Source organism: Mytilus trossulus, chromosome 1, assembly GCF_036588685.1.
Source record: "Mytilus trossulus isolate FHL-02 chromosome 1, PNRI_Mtr1.1.1.hap1, whole genome shotgun sequence".
Taxonomy (NCBI): Eukaryota; Metazoa; Mollusca; class Bivalvia; order Mytilida; family Mytilidae; genus Mytilus; species Mytilus trossulus.
The window spans coordinates 12,480,386-12,502,376 of NC_086373.1; the positions used below are offsets into that span (position 1 = coordinate 12,480,386).

The 21,991-nt window shown below is 31.2% G+C and overlaps 1 protein-coding gene across 1 annotated transcript in view; it reads right to left on the reverse strand.

Annotated features, from left to right (window-relative positions):
• Nucleotides 1-19,984, reverse strand: part of LOC134715489 (VWFA and cache domain-containing protein 1-like) — a 53,302-nt gene extending 33,318 nt beyond the window's left edge. Inside the window, exons 1-2 of the mRNA XM_063577696.1 lie at nucleotides 19,897-19,984; nucleotides 225-364 (exon numbers count right to left, since the gene is read on the reverse strand). Of these exons, the coding sequence (XP_063433766.1) occupies nucleotides 225-362 (138 nt within the window). The 5' untranslated portion in view covers nucleotides 363-364; nucleotides 19,897-19,984. The remainder of the gene's footprint in view (nucleotides 1-224; nucleotides 365-19,896) is intronic.
• Between the last annotated feature and the right edge of the window lie 2,007 nt (nucleotides 19,985-21,991).

Sequence of the window (21,991 nt, forward strand, 5' to 3'; positions counted from 1 at the left end):
TATAAAATAGAAATGAAAACCCTAAAATTATGCTGAAAAACGGATTTTTTTATCATATATAAATATAATATATTATCGCATGACACATATTATAGGACAACTGTTATTATTTGTGATGGTCGTTCATAACTATTACGAGCAAAAAAAATTAAATGTTATAATAATTACTTAGTCAAACAGAAGGAAGTAAATAGGGTATATATGTTCGTGTTATAAATTATTACCTGCAAATAATCCACACCAATGCCTTTCTTTATCTTTCGCAATTCTTCGGCTAACAAATTTCCATCTATACTATCAACAGCTGACACAGAAGTAAGTGGTCCAACAAGTATTGCTAGTATAAGTAAACTTTTCATCATCTCTATAAAAAAGAAGATGTGGTATTATTGCCAAAGAGAGAACTCTCCGCAAGAGACCAAAATGACACAAATTAACAACTATATGTCACCTTACGGACTTTAACTACGAGCAAAGCCCATACCGCATAGTCAGCTTTAAATGGCCCCGAAATGACAATGTAAAACAATTCAAAAGAGAAAACTAACGTCCTTATTTATGTAAAAAAAACTTTGTTTTAAAACTTTTATTCCTCTACCTTAAATATGAAATATGGTATTTGATTGTATAAATTAATAAAAAAAATGTCCACTATCTCGTAAAAAATATTGCAATGTAATTAAAATTACACTGCATAAATGTACCCTATAGAATTGACTTAATATAAAAATAATTTGGATATCACTGGTTGTCTTTATTGTTTTGGGTACTTCTGACTCACACTTTTGCACTAGAATATTTGACCAGAGAGAAAAATTTCGTTCTCTAATCCTATGTAGCTTGCTATTGACATTTCAATATTCCCAATTTCACAGAATCAGGATTTTTCAAACTGTTTTGGATACCGTTAAGAGATCAACTCAGTAACTTTCAGACAACTTTCAAAACAGATCACAAATAGTGCCGAAAAAACGATTCGATTCGGGAAAATATATATCTATCCTAAGACGATCATAAGAAACCTCTCATCTAGTTCTAACTTTATGACCATTTTTAGAGATGTCCTAAGTTACGACCACCTTGTAAATCCATTTACGCATCATTGTCAATATTATGGAATATGATGCGACTGTTATACACATGAGAGGTTTAGCTAGCTATAAAACCAGGTTCAATCCACCATTTTTTAAAATACAAAATGCCTGGACCAAGTCAGGAATAGGACAGTGGTTATCCATTCGTTTGATGTGTCTGAGCTTTTGATTTTTCTATTTGATTATGTTCTTTCCGTTTTGAATTTTTCTTGGATTTCAGTATTTTTTTGTGATTTTACTTTTTACGACTAAGACATGTCTTAATATTATCATCAGAAATGGCTTTGTTCAAAGACAGTTTTGTGAAATGTTTTCATGTACTCAATTGCCTTTTTATATTGAAGGTAAAGCTTAACTTTATAATATTCGAAATAAACTGCATATATATCTAAACATTACGCATGTGGTTTCGGCCTCTAAACTTTAAAGGGGCATTACGAGATATATATAAAAGTATGATATGTTTAAAAAAAAACCACATAAACAATAATGAATAATGAAATAATAATACGATTTTAGCAGCCAGTATAGTTCAATGTTGTCACATTAACCTTAGAAACATTGATGATGAATTAGTCACTTGCAAGTGCATAACTCGATCTCGTTGAATCCGTATTTATGTGAACTTCAGTTTAACCCCATAACTAGAGATAAATAACGCATGCAATGTGTGTTTTAGATTATTATAAGGAAAAGAATATCAACATTGAATGAGAAACAGGGGTAAATAATTTGATTAACTGATCCGATCCACTAAAAAATATTCTCATACAGATAAAAAGTAAAATCACAAAAATACTGAAAATCCATTCGGAAAGTCCATAATCACATGGTAAAACCAAATAACAAAACACACAAAAAACGAACGGACAAGAACTGTCATATTCCTGACTTGGTACAGGCATTTTCAAATGTAGAAAATGGTGGATTGAGCCTGGTTTTTTAGCGTTAACCCTCTCTCTTTTATGACAGTCTCCTTAAATTCCGTTTTATTTAAAATGATGCGTTAACTAAATAGACACAATAAATAAAATAGTCAAAATATGGGTACAGCAGACATCTTCGTGTAACAATTTTAAAAACGATAATAAACATATTTTTTCAATCTATAGGAGCATTGTGCCACTATGATTACTTATGCACTGATGAGTGAATGGTGTGGTGGAATAATTGAGGTACTCGATAAACAAATATATAGGACGAGGCGGCAGTAGGGAACATCTTCATAACTAATGTGTTTATATAAATTTTAAAAACTAATAATTATGATAATAAAACTTTGATATATTATTATTTAGAGAAATATAAACAGCACCAATTATGTTCTCCTTACATGCCAACACATGTTTTGAGTTTTTGTTTTATGTAAATAAGAATGGGAAAAGGAATAAAGAAATTAATATGAATGTGTGAAAATTATTTGTTCGTGACACCATAATAACATTATTATTTTTAAAAAGATTTAAATCTAAAAAAGACCAATGAATCGACACAGTTATATTTCGTGTAATTAACCTTTTTTAACTAAATAGAAATATACAACCCAAAACTTAAACAAGGAAGTTTTTAGTAAGAAATTTGAAACTTCCACATTCAGAACATTGCCCTTGTACAGTTGTTTATAAACAAAAATCTCGCTCTAGTTAAAGATTTGAAGTGTACTTCCTTCCCGAATAATTATCCATCTTATACCTGCAGAAAGCACTCACTGGAAGTACAAAATACAAAGTGAGACTTAAAGGTGCGCTTGGATATATGTGGAGGTTTAGCAAAAAGTACCTTTTTCTTTACAAAGAAATCTATATTCTAAAATATTAAATGATTTCCCTTGTCTTTTTTTGCTGCTAATATTCCATGTGTTAGTTTCCTAATTTTAATTACAAGAAGCGTTTCTATACTAAAATACAAAACCAGTACGCCAACAATAAGACGCCATAATTTAAAGATATAAATAAATTATCTGATATCATCTAAATATATCTGTAATTTATAGATGCATATCAACTGTCAAATACTTTGAGATAAACCGTCTGAATTGTATTGGCCTTATTAATTGTATTGTTTTTAAAACTTTGCTCTGTCTTGTTATAAAACAAAGGAATTATTTCTGACTAACACAATAATAAATTATAAATCACCTCACAAAACTTCTTCTTACGTTTTTTGAACCACACCAACTTAATTACTGTTCTTAATTTGACAAACAGTAATGAGATTGATTGCACATCATAAATATAAAAAGTTGTGGTATCAGTGTCAATAACACAAATCGCCATCAAAGTCACAATTTGAAAAAAGTAAAATATTATAGATCATAGTATGGCCTTAACTCGGAGATGTAGCTCACTCCAACCAACAAGATATAAAGGCCTTACAATGACAAGTATATAAACTTTTCAAACAGGAAAACCAACAAACCAATTTATAAAAAACGAGAAACGAGTAAAACTTTTGAATCACATCAACAAACGCCAACTACTGATCAACAGATTCCTAACTTAGGACTAGAGCAAACAAAGGTACGTGTTTGAAACTTTCTTCACATTTAAAAATACTATAAGATAGCAATTGAAATGGCTTAAAAAACAACTAGACATACAAGGAACAGAAAAGTACACAAAAGAAAAAGATAAGGTACGATTAGTCCTGTCTTGAATTGGCTCTTTGTTTAAGGCCGTACATAGTCATATAATGCTCTAAAGAAATAGTTGTGTCGATTGTTAGCATTACGCATCTTTTTAATAAACAGCGGTATTATACTGTAGTCTTTAATTAGTAAATTGACCTATATAAATTTTTGCTTAAAGCCTTTTTTTGATGCTTAAAAAATTCGATTAGATATGAAAAAAGAAACACATTTTTTTTACGGATAATATAAAATGACGGACTGAATTTGTCTGCCTATCGTTTAAATATCAAACGATACACACATTCCACCTTCCAAACTTGTGCAAAACGATATATATTCACTCTCGACAGTTCAATTTTAAATATCTTAAACGCTTGTCGAGTCTTGCGTTTCATATTTGAATTCAAACTGTCTATAGTGGATAAATAACGTATCACTCTCGATACAGTGGTAGAATCTATATTTACATTTTATACCAATAACTTATTTTGTTTTAAAGACCCTGTTCCAACGTCGACACCAGGTGCACAATTACTAGTTGTTCTACGTTTGTAAACACTTTTATGAATCAATATCACATTGTTAAATAAAACCTTTGATACATTGTTACAATTGAAAGTATGTTAGAGGAGAAGTAATAAGATAACACGGAGATTACCATCCATTAAAAACAAAAACGAAATGTGAAAAAGAACAGGTCATCGTGCTTTCTTCATTATTTAACAAAGATGTTCGTGTTTCCATACTTATTCTAAAACTATGTTTGCAGATGCCATCAATACAACTGTGAATGATTGACACACCACTGATGTAACCGGATATCAGGGCATTCAATATAGAACAATAAAATAAAAAAATCTATACTTTTTTGTCAAAATATTATTCAAAAAGATACATTTAAACGCTACAACTATTGAAAAGAATAATCGTGTATTGAATACTTGAAGGGAAGTTTATGTATAGGTGCTAAAAACAGAACTGGTTCAAGGTTACAATTCATATGTAATTTAAAACTTGCAAAACAATTAAGATAATGGACTGAGTATGACATTACAATTTGTTTCCTCTTACAATTTTTGTCACTGTACAACTGTCTGTTTGTTTTTCGAACGATAAATTATTTTTAATACTTGTTTGAAACGAAACAGTTTTGCAAAAGTTATATACTTTGATATTGATCTGAAAAAAGTATCGAAAAATATTTCAGGATTAAAGATTTTACTGTTTCAATATTAATGGGACCTGTAAAGTTTTTGAGGCAACGCATGCATCCTATTTTTTGAAACAGATTTGGTGGAATATAAAACCGTTTTAAAATGAATACCATACTGTGTATATGCTTTTTAAACATTCAAATCTTGATTTTTCTATTTAAATTCACAAAAATCCCACAAAAATCATTATAAGAATTTTTTGGGCGAAATATGTAATTACCGTTTTCCTATTTATCTAACTCGTTATAAGCTACGAGGGATAAGCAAATATTTGTTGAAGGTAAAACAGTGAAGAATGCATTTGCTTTAAGCAGCCAATTTGATTATAATTTTTCAAAATAAGCATAGAAACGTCGCTGATGAATAATTCACTGTTTACAAAATTTAATTTTTTTTGAAATACTAAGGCTTTTCTACCTCAGGCATAGATTACCTTAGCTGTATTTGGCAAAATTTTTAGGAACTTCGGTCCTCAATGCTCTTCAACTTCGTACTTTGTTTGGCCTTTTTAAATTTTTGGATTCGAGCATCACTGATGAGTTTTTTGTAGACAAACGCGCGTCTGGTGTATATACAAAATTTAGTCCTGGTATCTATATATAAAAAAAAGATGTGGTATGATTGCCAATGAGACAAATATCCACAAAAGACCAAAATTACTCAAACATGAACATATATTGGTCAGCATACGGCCTTCAACAATGAGCAAACCCATACCGCATAATCACCAATAAAAGGCCCCGATAAGACAATGTAAAACAATTCAAACGAGAAAACTAACGGCCTTATTTATGTAAAAAAATGAACGAAAAACAAATACGTAACACATAAACAAACGACAACCACTGAATTACAGACTCCTGACTTGGGACAAGCACATACATAAATAATGTGGCGGTGTTAAAATGATGAGTTTATTCACATGTAAGTTTATAATTCGAACTCAACGATTCCGTTTTCACGTAACTTTCAATTTAACTCTTAGCTAGAGATTAAATACGCATGAATAAGGTGTGTTTAGTTATTAAAAAAATGAGCGTTAACATTGAATATTGGTACACCATGTAATTGTCTGATTTGATCAGCAAAAACAACTCGTTCTAATACAGGAAAAAACAATGATATACATATGTTTTCACATTATAAGAATCTAGAGACCTAAGATGCACGGGTTCGCTATGTATTTAAACGATAGATATGTTTATATTGATTTAAATGACCGTCGGCAGGTGTCATCGATGGTTAATCGGTAAATTAGATTGCGTCAAGGCTGAAATACACACACTTTTGAAACATACTATTAAGCCCATGCCTCATATTTTTTTTTCTATATTTTGGCTGCAGTGTGTTATAAATCAAATATTAAAATTTGAGTAAAATCAGAGTGCATAAGTTTGTCAGATAATGCTCTTATAAAGACATTGATTATTCATTCAGTTGAGTTTAATTTTTTGAAATATACACTTGAAGTCATTATTTCTACTAGAAAATACAAAGGTATACAAAGCCGTTTTTTTTTTTTTTTTAGATATGACACCCCGTTGGGATCTTCCGCTGTATTTAGAATCCACTGCTGTCAACTTCATTGATGTTTCCTAAAGCTACATTTAATTATTTACAAAAGAGGGACGAAAGATACCAAAGGGACAGTCAAACTCATATATCCAAAATAAACTGACAACGCCATGGCTAAAAATGAAAAAAAACCCAGACAAACTATATGAACACATGACCCAACATAGAAAAACTAAAGAATAAACAACACGTTCCCACCAAAAACTAGGAGTGATCTCATATGTTTCGGAATGGTAATCAGATCCTGCTCGTCACGTGGCACCCATCGTGTTGATTATGTGATAACAAATTCGGTAAATAGTCTAATTCGGTAGGTCACATTCATGAAAGGGAAGGGGATTGTAGTTACGACGTAAGGAACATATCCGATATCATCTGGGAAACGGTTATTCCATAACGGTCAACCAACTCGTGATGGCGTTCGTAAAATTTACGAAGGGATGATCCAACTTCACCATTTGGAACTCTTGCTTAAATAGCTTCCTTGTGAGCAGTAACCCTCAATCAAGAAAATCATGAAAGGAAATGCAAGCTCGGGAGTATCGTATCAATTTGGAGATATATATCCCGTATACAGGTGGTTCTGGAATGTTGCGACTTAGAAATGGAAAGTTTACTATTGGAAAGCTGAATTCATCCCTTTTGTCGTAAAGTTTTGTTTTCAACCGACCCTCATTGTTAATTTCTAGATGTCAGTCAAGATATGAGGCCGACTTAACTGTATCTGGTACCTTTATCTATACTTCGATGGGATAGATACGTTCCACATAGTCACCAAATTTTATTTAGCGAAAGACATCATCTATATAGCGGAAAGTAGAGTTAAAGAATATTGCTAACTTCTTGTCTTTCTTCCTAAGAAGTTCCTGCATGAAGTCAGCCTCATAATAAAAAAGTCGGCAAGTAGAGGGGCACAGTTGGAAACGCCGACAGTCTGTTGAAAAACACGTCCTCCCAACGTAACAAATATGTTGTCAAACAAGAAATAAAGCATCTTGATAATATCAGTTTCAGAGAATGTTTTGTTTGAATCAGAGTGATCCTTTACAAAGTAGAATTTATCCCTCCCTAAGATAAGATTTTTTAGGAAGCAAAGGAATACCAAATCTTTCATTTGTCTTTTAGTTTGGAATGTGGAATACTTGTGTTAAGAGTTGAAAAGACAAATGTTTTAATACTGTTACAATATGAAAGAGATAAATTGTATGTACTCTAAAAGACCTTTGGAATTTTTTAGTATCCACATCTGATTCACGCCACCTCTAGAATAGGCAGTTTCACAATAACTTTGAAGCCCGTCTTTGCTGATAAAATAGATGTTAATAATTTAGAAAGAGGTTTCGTGGAGCACTTTGAGATCCAGCAATATACCGTTGTTTGTAAGGACACTTACGTAGTTCTGGTATCCAATACAGTGATAAAAGATCCAGTTCTTCATCTTTGGTTGAAATCCAAAGGAACATTGAACAGACCTATGATTATCCAGGATTTCCACTTTGTTTAGGGTCGTGAGGGTATATATAAAAAAGAAGATGTGGTATGATTGCCAATGAGACAACTATCCACAAAAGACCAAAATGACACAGACATTAACACCTATAGGTCACCGTACGGCCTTCAACAATAAGCAAAGCTCATACCGCATAGTCAACTTTAAAAGGCCCCGATAAGACAATGTAAAACAAATCATACGAGGAAACTAACGGCCTTATTTATGTAAAAAAAATTAACAAAAAACTAATATATAACACATAAACAAACGACAACTACTGAATTACAGGCTCCTGACTTGGAACAGGCACATACATAAAATATGTGGCGGGTTAAACATGTTAGCGGGATCCCAAGCCTCCCCTAATCTGGGACAGTGGTATAACAGTGCAGCATAAGAACGAACTATAAAAATCAGTTAAAAAGCAATATGTTGAGTTTCCAAGTGAATTGTCAGTACCTAATTCGTTTATCAAGCAGTTGATGTAATGAGTTTAACAAACAAAAACGATGTTGTTTTGGGGCTTTATCTGCGGGGACAACAACATATTTGTCATGGCGGTAGGATAGAAGTTTTGCAACATTTGGGTCTAGATTGACGTAGCATGGGCATTGATAGACGCCTTCAGTTTCTTTATTGTAATTTGTATCAACGACCTCAGTGCCTTAATCCATGGTATATAAGACACCTATTTCTGTTGTAGGAATCCTTAGTAGCAAACCCCTCTAGAAGTTCAACCTGTAATTATTTTGTCATTTCCTGGTGTCATTTATACCAATCTAATCGATAAGGCTCCTTTTAATGTTTAATCGATGGTTGCACTAGTACATACTAGATGGGATAAAGTTAAAGAGGGTTGAAAGATAACAAACATGAATAACTTTGCAATATTATGTATGTTTCTGTCTTAATGTAGGAACCTGCTACTTTAGGTTATGGTTGGTTGTTGTCTGCCCTGACGTTTTCCTTTTTTGTTTTTAGCCTTGATCATTCGGCGCTGTTTTTCCTCAATTAAGTTTTACATTGATTATAGTTTCAATTCCAAATAACTGTAATATTGGTAAAAGAAATTTTTGAACCTGTTAACTTTATTGTGAAAATATCATTCCGTCTGAAACATTATGATATTACTTTAAAAACTTACTCGAAATGTTTTTTGTTCAATCTGTTATATTCAATCAAAGCGTCTTATAGTTTTCTCTGATACTCATCAAATCGCAAAGATGGGTTTTTGTCATACAAGTGAGAGGTTTAGCTAGCTATAAAACCAGGTTCAATCCACCATTTTTTACAAAAGAAAAATGCCTGTACCAAGTCAGGAATATGACAGTTGTTATCCATTCGTTTGTTGTGTTTGAAAGTTTGATTTTGCCATTTGATTTAGGACTTTCCTTTGTCAATTTTCCTCGGAGTTCAGTATTTTTGTGTTTTTACATTTTGAAGCTGATGAAGAACTATATATATTTAAAAAAAAAAAATCAAATCATCTTTTGAATTTAACTACACGGGTTGTAATGCATGTGCTGAAATTCTGTTCTGAAGTACAACCAGCGATTTTATAAATGCCACAGAATAATTTGATATCAACAAGCAAAGTACTTTGAGATTGATTTCGAGTACCTTCAAGCTTTCTATGACAAAACGAGATGACAAATCAGTCCGAATACACTCATGTTTTTGTTTTTATTTTTTTTCATTTGGGGAATTACAGTGTTGTTGGATTTTTTGTTACAACTTGATGCTACCATCGTCTGACATATTTTTAGGCAAACTTTTGTTTTTGAAGACCGTATTCGAACACCTAGATGTCTTTTGACATTTGTGTCGTTTGATTTATGTCATATTGTATGACCATATTGCCTTTGATTTATGATAATATGTGACTGATGGCGATTGTGTGTTATGAAAGAAAATAACTAAAGGCGTATTCAATGTCATGACAGTCTTTATTGAAGCGGTACAAAAAAAAAAAAAAAAAATCGTTTACAAACTCTGTACATAATAAGGATGTGGAAGTACTGCCAACATTGACAGTTTAAACATGAAATTGACGACTAGAACAGTTTGAAAAACATTTAAATTTTTGACGCTACTCAATGTTTCCAAATAGTATTAAATCAATTATCAAAACATGTACTAGTATCTAGGACAGGAAACAGTTGAAGTTAACCACCAACATCTCTGTAAAAGCAAACACTTACAAACTTTTATTTTTATTTGTGTTGAAACCACTGCTTTGGATTGTTTTCCCTAACCTCAGTAGTTGCTGGTTCTGACATGGACACATTTGATTTTCTTAAATAAGCAGTTAATAAATTTGAAATTGTTAAAAATGAAAGATTGACCTAGGAAGTGTGTCGATTAGTTTTAGGTAATTCATGTGTCTGTTGCTCTAACATTTTACTTTATTTCAACAATTGTTAATCAAAAATTAATTTGAAGTACTAAAAGATAGAGATTTAACCTAAATTGATGATTTTCGTGTTGTTTTGAACAGAATGACAGTTAGGAACAATGTAACTGTGATAGATATATGATACAATTGTTATCTCATGACATCCGAATAAACAAGTCGAACAGGACTATTATCTTAAATTAAAAAGACAATGATTAGACATACTAATATTTCGTATGGTTAACCAATTATAAACAAAGCAGAACTGAACAACGCTAAAAATATAAGGAAGTCATTTGGTAAAAATAGAATAATTTTACGTTCATAACAAGGTATTCTAATGAATGTTACATTTGAGACTATATCTATTTTCTTTGCTCCATGGGAATACATTGAATAAAGAGTTGTTAATCCAAGATAAGTCATGCTTCCGGAGAGCATCACCAGAGAGTAATATTACTATTCAATGGTAAACATGCCTTTTCATCACCCAAAAGAAATGCTTATAAATTATGTACTCCCATTCAATAGTTTCATTGACTTTATAAACATAGAATACGCAGCTACTTAAGTCATATCTTTTTCTGTATTTAAATATTTCCTCTTTAAAAACTATTTTTTTATGCTTATTCAATAATAAATGATTTTTTCTGCCACGATTGAATTGCATACGTTTCCAATTCTTTCGTTTAGTCGTTTTTTAATTTTTTTTTAATTTCATCGAGCGTGACCTGTGTATTTCAGGAAAATAAAATTGTTTCGACAATCTCATTCAATTTCTTTTAAATACAAACGAATAAAATCTTTCAAAGAAATTAAACACTTGTATCAAAATTTAAAAATGTAAATAAATATCCTAACAAAACTTTTAAATACCGACATAGTCCAATTTTAACTATTTAAATACCTCTTTTTATATCTGAATATACCCTTTCATTGGAAGCCTGGGTTTTACTTTGTAAACATTGTAAACTGAGGTGATTTCCATATGTTTCCAGTTAGTAATGGATTTTCCATCTTTTATAAGGAAGTATGTCAAATTGCGTGGCTAAATACAAATGTGTTGACAGAAAATTAAAAATGGTCATTATATTATGAAGAATTCGATTTATTTGGGTCAATGTCGTTTGAATTTAAGAAATGCACTTTACATTTATTGTACAATCTATTAGTTCATGCTTTTAACAAACGAATACTATTTTGTCACAATTACATTGTATATGTACATGTATAGCACACATTTTATATTAAAAGTTTTGTCTAACAACTTTGATTTTTTAAATTATTGTTTTGGTGAATTTATTGTAAGCTGAATGAATCGTACAGCTATGAAATGACATGGCAAAAAACTACAAAGTAACGAAATTACAATAATTTTACGCTAGCCGAATTACTCTTCTAAATGGGTATATGATTACTTAAATACTATAAAATTAATTTTACGCTTTATTAATAAGACATAACAATTTGACGATCTATTTAAGTATTTATAATCAATTTGATATCATCTAAGAATATCTAGATTTTATAGATTCGTGCCAGGTGACAAACGCTTCGTCTCGATGAATTGTATGGATCTAATCAGTTTAACTATTTTAAAACTTGTTGGTTAATCATAAAGAAGTTTTTCTTTAATACGTTATATTTTTATCCTTTTCCCAAAACACCCTTCTACTGGCTGTTTTAAAGATTTCAAATAGTGAAAGTAAGACACAACATAGAAAACTAAAGACTAAGCAATACGAACCCCGCCAAAAACGTGGGTTGATATCAGGTGCTCCAAAAGGGTAAGCAAATCCTACTCTAGATGTGCTTATGTTATTACGATTCCGGTAAGTAGTCAATTTCGGCAGGGCACATTTGTGAAAAGGGAAGGGGATTGTAGTTACGACATAAGGAACATATCTGATATTAACTGTAAAGTGAGAGATCAAAATGACGATACAAACAAATATTTAGAGGTCAACATACAATCTTCAAGTTATGAAAAGCTCCGATTCCGAGTACTATATTGATAAAGACTGACTTTCATATAATTAGATCGACAAGCAAGTCTAAAATCGATATGAAAATCACAATTGAGAGCAGGGACCATTATAAGGCATCTGCTCTAGATTGTCTTTATGATAATAAGGCCCCTAACTTAGAATTCCAAACTTTTGATCTCGGGTACATATGTTAAAGGTTACCCATGAAACATGTTTCATGTGCATGGCAACCTATATTTTAAGTTTTATTTTGTTAAGGGAGTTTGCTGGTCAGAATGGGAAGAATTACCTCCCTTTTCTGATTGTTTGATAAAAAAAAATTTTGACATGGATTTCTTAATTAAACATGAAAACATGTTAAAAAGTGTTATATCTTTATTTTCTATGCCATTTTAAAGCATTCTAATTACATCAACCTGAGCAGCATACTCCCTTAACAAACGTTTTCTTATAAGATTAGCATTTTACTTTATTCAGACCGCCATCAATCCGTCCGTTTTTGCTACGTCGACCTAAGTCTTACATTCCGTTATCACTTTATGATAACTCAGCATTAATGCCTAGTCAGTCAACATACCAGTCGTTAACTATTTTGACTTTATTTCATACTTAAAGAATATGTTTCATACAAAACGAATGAAATATTCTCAGTCGTATTTAAGTTGTTCCGAGAATATTTTTTTTTTATACTTGTACTTTTTTTGTTTAGTCGTGTTAAAACATTCTGTAGTTGCAGTATATGCAGAATACTAGTACGAAATTTTTGTTTGATGATAATAACACATTCTTTAAACAGCTCTTTGTTGTTACAAGTGACAATCGGACTATTAGTCTCGATGATATCATTTGCTCAGTAATCATTACTTCGATAACGACATTATTTATAAAAACTCTATGAAACTTGTCCGCTTAAAAAATATAAAATGATTAGGAAACTAGGGTTTTAAATCCGTCAGGCAAAGTTGACTTTAAATGAAAAGTCGGCTTTTATTTTTACTTTTATCCGTCCTTTTATGTGATTTGTCTCTTTAACAGTTTCAGTGCCTATACATCGATGCCATTAAAAAATTTGGCATTGAACGTTACTTCAGAAAAGCGCTTCGGACGCAAGAAATTTTTAACGTGTTTTCATTTGTTTTCACGCCACTGGGTTGATGCCTCTACTGGTGGACTATCAGTCCCCGAGGGTATCATCAACTCAGAAGTCAGTACTTAGGTACTGACATGATTTAACAAACTTTACTAAAATTGTCCGTTTCAACTCCATCAGGCAAAGTTTGTTTTAGATTTATTTGGCTATTTGTTTTTTGGGGGATTTTTGACACATAGCTCTTCAACGGTTTCGTTACTTATACATCTTCGGATTTCGAAAGTTTGGCTTTAAGCGTTCTTGATAAAAGTAAATCCAGAAAAGCGCTTCGGACGAAAACAAAATTTAAACGTTTTGTTTTTACTTATTTTACTGACACTGGTTAATCCAGAAAAGTGCTTCGGACGCATGCAAGTTATAAAGTGCTGATTTCATTAGTAGAGGATTGCTCACATAAAAATTGAACAAATCAACATAATTATGTATAAGTGTTTAGTCAGGAATATCGTCAGTTGCCGTTATTCTGGTTTCATATTAAAAAAAAGTTTTTTTGTTTTATTGAAGGTATTTACATTTTCTTTAGCATGTTTAGTATTCATTAATAATTAAGCTACTATTTTTTTTCATTTCTTTGATATTATCATTTTTAGGATTCAAAATTCAGCTCCTGGTCATTCAAGTCTGTAAGTGCAACACACACTACTTTGCTATCCTTAACAGCATCGTTCGTCCATTACCTCTTTTTTTTTTTTTATCAAGAAACGAGGTAACTTATAAAAGGTTTTTCAAGGAATTCTATTTTCTTTGTGTACTACGTATTTAAAAGTTGGCGCTGGATCAACATACAATTTTTTGAATGATATACATTAAATTTAATTGCCTTGTTAGTATCGGCTTTCTTTTTAAATCATTTCAACATACCGAATAATAAGGAAGGTGAAGATCACTAATATCCGCCTTCTAATTTACAAACATCGGCCTTCTGATTTACAAATTTGGTTTATGAGTTGAGTAGGTTTTTATTAATTAAGCAGTTGTACAGATATCATGAAAATAGCCACACCATTTACTCCGAAATATTTGTCTGACAAATATCCTGAATACAGAAGTATAAACTCCGCTTTCATATGCGTTTGTTCAGCTTTAAAAGTTTTTGATTATAAGATTTGTTTTTATGGATAACCATATTAGTGTTTTTCGTTTAAAGCGTTTGTGAATTCTTTTCGGATGATCGGGCGTCAATTCGCTAATATATAGTTTCAAACAGAACAAAAATGTTCGTTATGTATTTCTGCTTTGAAATTGTGTACACGTGAGATCAATATATTATACAAGAAAGACAACTGTCGATTTAAGAGTTCTTGTTATATATTTTTTTTTATATTTCTGCAACTAAAGTCATGTAAGCTTGCTTTCAACTTATTTATTTTATGATACGGTTTTAAGGCAATAGTTTAGGACGTTATAGCAATTACAAAATCTATCAGTTGCTTGGCCGAAATGAACAACATATTTGAATATTTTCTACCAGTTTATTTCCTTTATGCCAGGATACAAATGAGGGAATTCCATTTACCTATGCAAAATAAACAAGTAACACATTATAAACCTTATAATATTGAAAATTAGCTACTTACAATTTGTCGCGTACAAACTTCTACATTGGTGAGGTTGAATTCATTCCTACGCAAATTAACGGATGCCATCACATGCTAGTTACTGTTTCTTAATATCTGTTTCACAGGTGACGACGAATTTGTTCCTATCGTCGTAACCAAAATTCAGCAATATGACCTCCCGAAAAAAACTTATCATCGGGTTTGAACTAATATAAGCAACACAACGGATGGCACATGTGTAGCAGGATCTGATTACCATTCCGGAGCACATGCGATAACCAAAATGTTTAGTGGGCTTCGTGTTGCTTAGACTTTAGAATTCTATGTTTTATTATGAATATGTAACTTGTATATTGCTATTTCTCTCATAGTGTTGTAAGCTTTTTTTTCGACTTGTGCGATTTAATATCCGTATGGTTTCTATCACCTTTTGTTTATGACAAAACAATAATTGAAATTTAGAAAATTCTTCTATTAACTTTTTAAGGAGCATTGCCCTCTCTAACAATACAATGAGAGAAAATAACATTGAAGTTTGTTTTACAGAATATGGCTTTCACATATGATAAGATGTAAAAGCTCAGCTTTCATCTCAAGCTTTTACAATGCGTACATTTGTTAAAAAAAAGTATATAGATAGTCTACCTCCGAGGTAAATTGTCAGGATGAGTTTGTTTATAAAAATATTAATATAAGAAAAAGATTATGAGATCTAAAAATTTTGTAAAAATAGGTTTGTCCTAAATTTAAATTTTGATAGCCCGCTTTAAGCAGTAGCAATATGAGACAAAGGACATGCGGCATTGTATTAAATACGAAACTTTTCGGCTATTTAACATTCAGATACCACTGTGATAAAGCAGTTACATAATTCAGAAAATGTGCTATGTTAATTTTATAAATCAAAAGCTGTTGATTTATGAAAAAAGTACATACAAATCGTATTAACAGCTTGATACTGTATATGTTATCATTGCTTCAAATGCTTTTTGCCAATAAATTTCAGTGTGTTTTATAGCAATGAGGAAGATTGATTAATTTAGGTCTTCATTTTTGTTTTTCAGTTTTTAAATGTATGAATTTGATTAATTTTCTTGCAAAATAAATCATTATAACAAAATACAGTCCCTGTATTAAGACGTGAAATTTTTGAGAAAATAAGTTTTCTCATTCGATATCTGCTGGAGACTAGCTACCCTCAGAGAGACAAACTAAGTTAAAAGATATGGATACACATCTTATTATAAACGTATCCAAGCGCGGATGCGGTCATTTTGAAAAGTTGATACCAGCCTCGGGACACCATGAAACGTGCACATGGTTAAAGAAATAGATTATTGAAAACAGCAATAAAAACGAAAAAAGGGGAGTCAACACCCTTTGATTTCTGGACCTGCCAATGCGTATCAAACATTTTGTTAACATCATTCAAATAGATGGTAGGGTAAAAAAAGAATATTGAAAACCTACAATAAAATCACAATTTGGAGACAACGTGTAAAAACTTTTTAAGAAAACAGAACACCAGTTCCTTTACCATATAAAATCACCATTCAAAAAGAATATTTCACACAAATTGTACTTGAGAAAAATCAAACACGACCATTATACTGTCAGAAATAGAAGGACACCCATCCATGAAATATGTCTAAGCAATTAAGATAGTTCATTTATCTATTACCCAGTGTGAAGGAAACACCATCATTATATGAATACGCTCTAATTACTTAAATAACAACCTTTCAAACTAGAAATTAATGTTAATTTTAATATGTAGTAAATTTAATCCAACTTTTGATATTTTTCAATGAATTTAGTGAGAATTCAGCGCTCTACATAATCAAAACAAAAATCACTTACCTTCGGTGACTGCAAATAATGTAAATGAACAAAACTTTTTATACAAAATCCCAATTATGTTAACTTATTTTTAGAATCTTTGAATGTGCATCGGACCGAAATATAATATAGAGGTCGGGTATATTTAAATAATCTATAGGTTAAACACCATAGTAATGTGATATCTTTCCGGATATTTTTGTCAAGATTCTTTCAGAAATGAATATGTCAAGGAAAACCCAAACTCTCTCTACTGTAACCTTCCATAGTTTTGATGACATACAATTTAGATCTCTGGGTTTACTGAATAGGTCTGTCTATTAAATCAACACATTTACTGCCTTCTATAGAAGAAAACCTCTTACGTAATTCAATAAATAAGAATTTATAATTAAAACATAATGTTTTCAATAGAAGTAAATATTTTGGTCATTAATCACACAGCATCTTCCATATCCGTTGACATCAAATATTTATTTTTACAATTTTTGAAAGTCATTGTAATACATGCAGGTGCTGACAGAGAAGCAAGGACATGCAACATGATGTTCTTATTTTTTGCTTTTTTACTTTCGTTCTTTTTTTTTATAGGAATGTGTTTTTCTTCTCTTTTATAGGTATTGCACATTTTTTAAAACTTCTGTTTTAATTTTTAGAATTTTAAGATTCTTGTATTTTTCCTTGATCTTCTTTTTTCGTTTCTATGTTTTTCTAGTTCTAAAATCACTATAATTTTGCTTGTTTTACAATCATGACCAGCTCAAAGTATATAATATGATGAAAAGTATGATCATGTAAACCTCTTAACCTTGAATGGGCTTGACCCAAACAAACCTCTAAACTATAAAAACAAGATTACACCCTAACTCTTCATTGAGAAATTCAAGTCTTACAGCACATACTCGAGTGGGAATAAATACTAGCATCAGTTATGCAATTGATCGTCTACATTTCTTGATAAATATTATTTATATGGTTTATCGATGCACAAATCTTAACAATCGATTAAGAAGACAATTCAAGGTTACAAGTAAAACAGAGGCAATAACGTTAATGAGTTGGGGCACCTATAAATCGTACCAGTCAACAAGGTCATGCTAGTGACTGTAAAACTGTCGACTTAAGAAAGGCAAACAAAGGGGACCTTCAAAACTCAAAAGTCTAAAAATTGACAACGCCATGACAACAAACGATAGAAGGATTGAACAAGACTACACAAAACACTGAAAGAAAACTGAACATGGAACAACATGAAACTCATATCACATCGGGGCTGATCATAGGTACTATGAATAGGTAGGATGATCGTGCTTCTAATGTTAGATCCTTCATGTTGCTTATGGTTAGTAGACCAACGCCGATTAGTTTCATTCAGAGAAGAGTATCATTTAAAGCTGAGTAGTATAAAACGAAAGCAAAACTTTCAGTTAATAGGGTTGACGGAGACATTCATTGTAATATCTGTCTGCTATATTGGGAAAAAATGAATGGTTTATCTTGAATTACCATTGATATGTTCATAATTATAAATTAACTTAGGCTTTTCTACGTCTCACATGTGAGATCAATGTTTTATAGAAGAAAGACAACTGCTGGTTTAAGAGTTCCCGTTAAAAATGTTACATTTCTGCAACTAAAGTCATGTAAGTTTACTTTCAACTCATTCATTCTTTGACACTGTATTAAGACAATAGTTAAGGGTTTTATAGCAATTACAAAAGCTATCAGTTGCTTGACCGAAATAAACAACATTTACTTGAATATTATCTCCCAGTTATTTTCTTTATGCAAGGATACACATGAGGAAATCACATTTACATATGCAAAATAAAGAAGTAACTAATTATAAACCTTATAATATTGAAATTAGCTACTTAAAATTAACAATAAGGGTTGGTGTTGGTCGAGAACCACACTCCCTAAGTGGTGAGCATTGCTCCTCTCTAACAATCCAATGAGAGAAAATAACATTGAGGTTTGTTTTACAGAATATGGCTTCCACATATGATAAGATATAAAAGCTAATCTTTCATCTCAAGCTTTTACAATTTATATGTAAAAAAGTATATAGATAATCTACCTTCAAGGTACATTTTCATGATGAGTTTGTATATAAGAAATATAAGCATGATGTTGTCTGCTCTATGGTCGGGTGGTTGTCGCTTTGACACAATCACCATTTTCTTTCTCAATTTTATTTAATGAGAAATTGATTATGAGAAAAGATTTTTTATATCTGTAAAAAAAGGTTTGTCCTAAATTTAAATGTTGAGAGCACGTTTTAAACAATAGCAATATGAGGCAAAGGACATGTGACATTGTATTAAACACGGTACTTTTCGACTATTTAAATATTCAGATACCACTGCAATAAAGCAATTACATAATTCAGAAAATATGCTATGTTAATTTTATAAATCGAAAGCTGTTGACTTATGAAAAAAAGTTGCCAATAAATTCCAGTACGTTGTACAGCATGAACGAAGATTTATTGATATAGGTTTTCGATTTTTTTAGTTTTATGTGTATAAAAATTGTCTTGCAATTTAGATCATTATACCAATCTGCAGTCCCTGCATTAAGACGGGAAAGTTTTGAGAAAATTCTCATTCGATATCTGCTGGTGACTAGCTACCTTCAGAGAGATAAACTAAGTTAAAAGCTATGGATACACATATTATAATACACGTATCCAAGCGCGGATACGGTAGTTTTGAAAAGTGGGTTCCAACCTCGGAACAACATGAAATGTACTAAAGGTTAAAGGAATAGACAATTGAAAACAACAATAAAAACGAAAAACACCCTTTGATTCCCGGACCCGCCAATGCGTACCAAACATTTTGTTTACATCATTCAAACAGTTGGTAGGTTAAAGGTTAAAAAAAATTACAGATTCTCATGAATATTTTGATAATTTTTAAAAGCAATCTCAAAAATCTCAATGAAAAATTGAATTACCTTGGGTGACTGCAAATAATGTAAATGATCAAAACTTATTATACAAAATCCTAATTATGTTAACTTATTTTTAGAATCTTTAAATGTGCATCGGACCGAAATATAAAGTAGAGTACGGGTAAATTTAAAAAAAATAGTTCTATAGGTTAAACGCTAACGTAATGTGATATATTTCCGACTATTCATGTGAAGATTATTTAGGGAATGAATTTGTCAAGGGAAACCCAAATTTTCTCTACTGTTACCTTCCAAGATTTTGATGATATACAATTTGTATCTCATGATTCATTGAATAGGTTTTTCTACTATACCAACACATTTCACTGCCTTACATAGAAGAAAAGCTCTTACGTTATTTAATAAATAAGAATTTATGATTTTAACCGAATGTTTAAATAGTAGATACTATTTTGATCTTTAATCAAACAACATCTTCCAATTCTGTTGACATCAAATATTTAGTTTTACAATTTTTAAAAGTCATTGTTATTAACACATGCAGTTGCTGACAGAAGAGTTAGGATACACCATGATGTTCTTATTTCTTGCTATTTGATATGTGACTTTCGTTCGATTTTGTTCTTTTAGAATTGTCTGTTTTTCTTCTCTTTTATAGGTATCTAATATTTTTTGAAACTTCTGTTTTAAGTTTTAGAACTTTTTAGATTCTTGTATTTTTGATTGATATTCTTTTTTGCGTTTCTATGTGATTCAAATTCGAAAAACACTATAATTTTGCTTGTTTTACAATCGTGATTATCTCAAAGTTATATATATTATGATGAAAAGTATGATCATGTAAACCACTAAACCTTGAATGAACTTGACTCAAACAAACCTCTAAACTATAAAAACAAGATTACACCTAACTCTTCATTGAGAAATTCAAGTCTTACAGCACATACTCAAGTGGGAAGAAATAATGTAATTAGTTATAAAATTGACCGTCTACATTTCTTGATAAATATTATTTATATGTGGTTTATCGATACACAAATCTCATAAATCGACCAAGAAGACAATTCAAGGTAACAAATAAAACAGAAGCAATTGTATGAGCTCCAATAGGAGCCAGTTCACAACAAGTTGAATATTCCAATTGGGGATAGGACAAAAACATAAAATTAACGATTAGACAACTTTTTTGGTAACTCAAGATCTATACCTGCGATACCATGTTGTTAGTGAGTTGGGACACTTATATATCGCACCAGTCAACAAGGTCATTATAGTTACTGTAAAAGTGTCGACTCAAGAAAGGCGAACGAAGGAGACATCCAAAACTCCAAAATATAAAAAACTTGCCAACGCCATGACAACAAACGACACAAGGATTAAACAAGGCTACATAAAACATTGACAGAAAACTAAACATTGAACTTTATGAAACTCAAAACACATCGGGGCTGAATTCATGTAAGCTTGAAAGGTAATATGATCCTGCTTCTAATGTTACATTCTTCATGCTGCTTAGGTTAGTAGACCAACGCCGATTAGTTTCACTCTGAGAATAGTATCATTATAAGCTGAGTAGTATAAAACGAAAGAAAATGTTTCGGTCAATAGGGTGAACGGAGACGTTAGGTGTAGATTCTGTCTACTTTATAGGGAAGAGATGAATGATTTATCTTCAGATATCATTGATATGTTCATAGTTATAAATCAAATGCTTACAAAACTTTTTTTTTAATACTAATGCATTTCTACCTTAAGAATTTTTGGTCCTCAATGTTCTTCAACCTTCGTACTTCATTTGGTATTTTTAACATTTTTTTATTCGAGCGTCACTGATGAGTTGTTTGTAGATGGGATGCTTATTTATGTCTGGGAAACAATTGACAGATTATTAGTCTTGTCTCATACTCCACGAAGTATGTTGTAAGGTTTACGGCTTGATATTTTAAAATCTTTATTGGTTCATCTATTATAATACAAAATGAAACTATAACGAGATAAAAATAGAAGGTTCAAGGAGCCTATGTCGCTCACCTGATATTTTTATTTATAATTGGTGCATGAAATAACGCAGCTATTACATTAAATTTGCTTTAGATTCATAGATATCAGTCAAAAACTGCATTTTCCCCTATGTTCT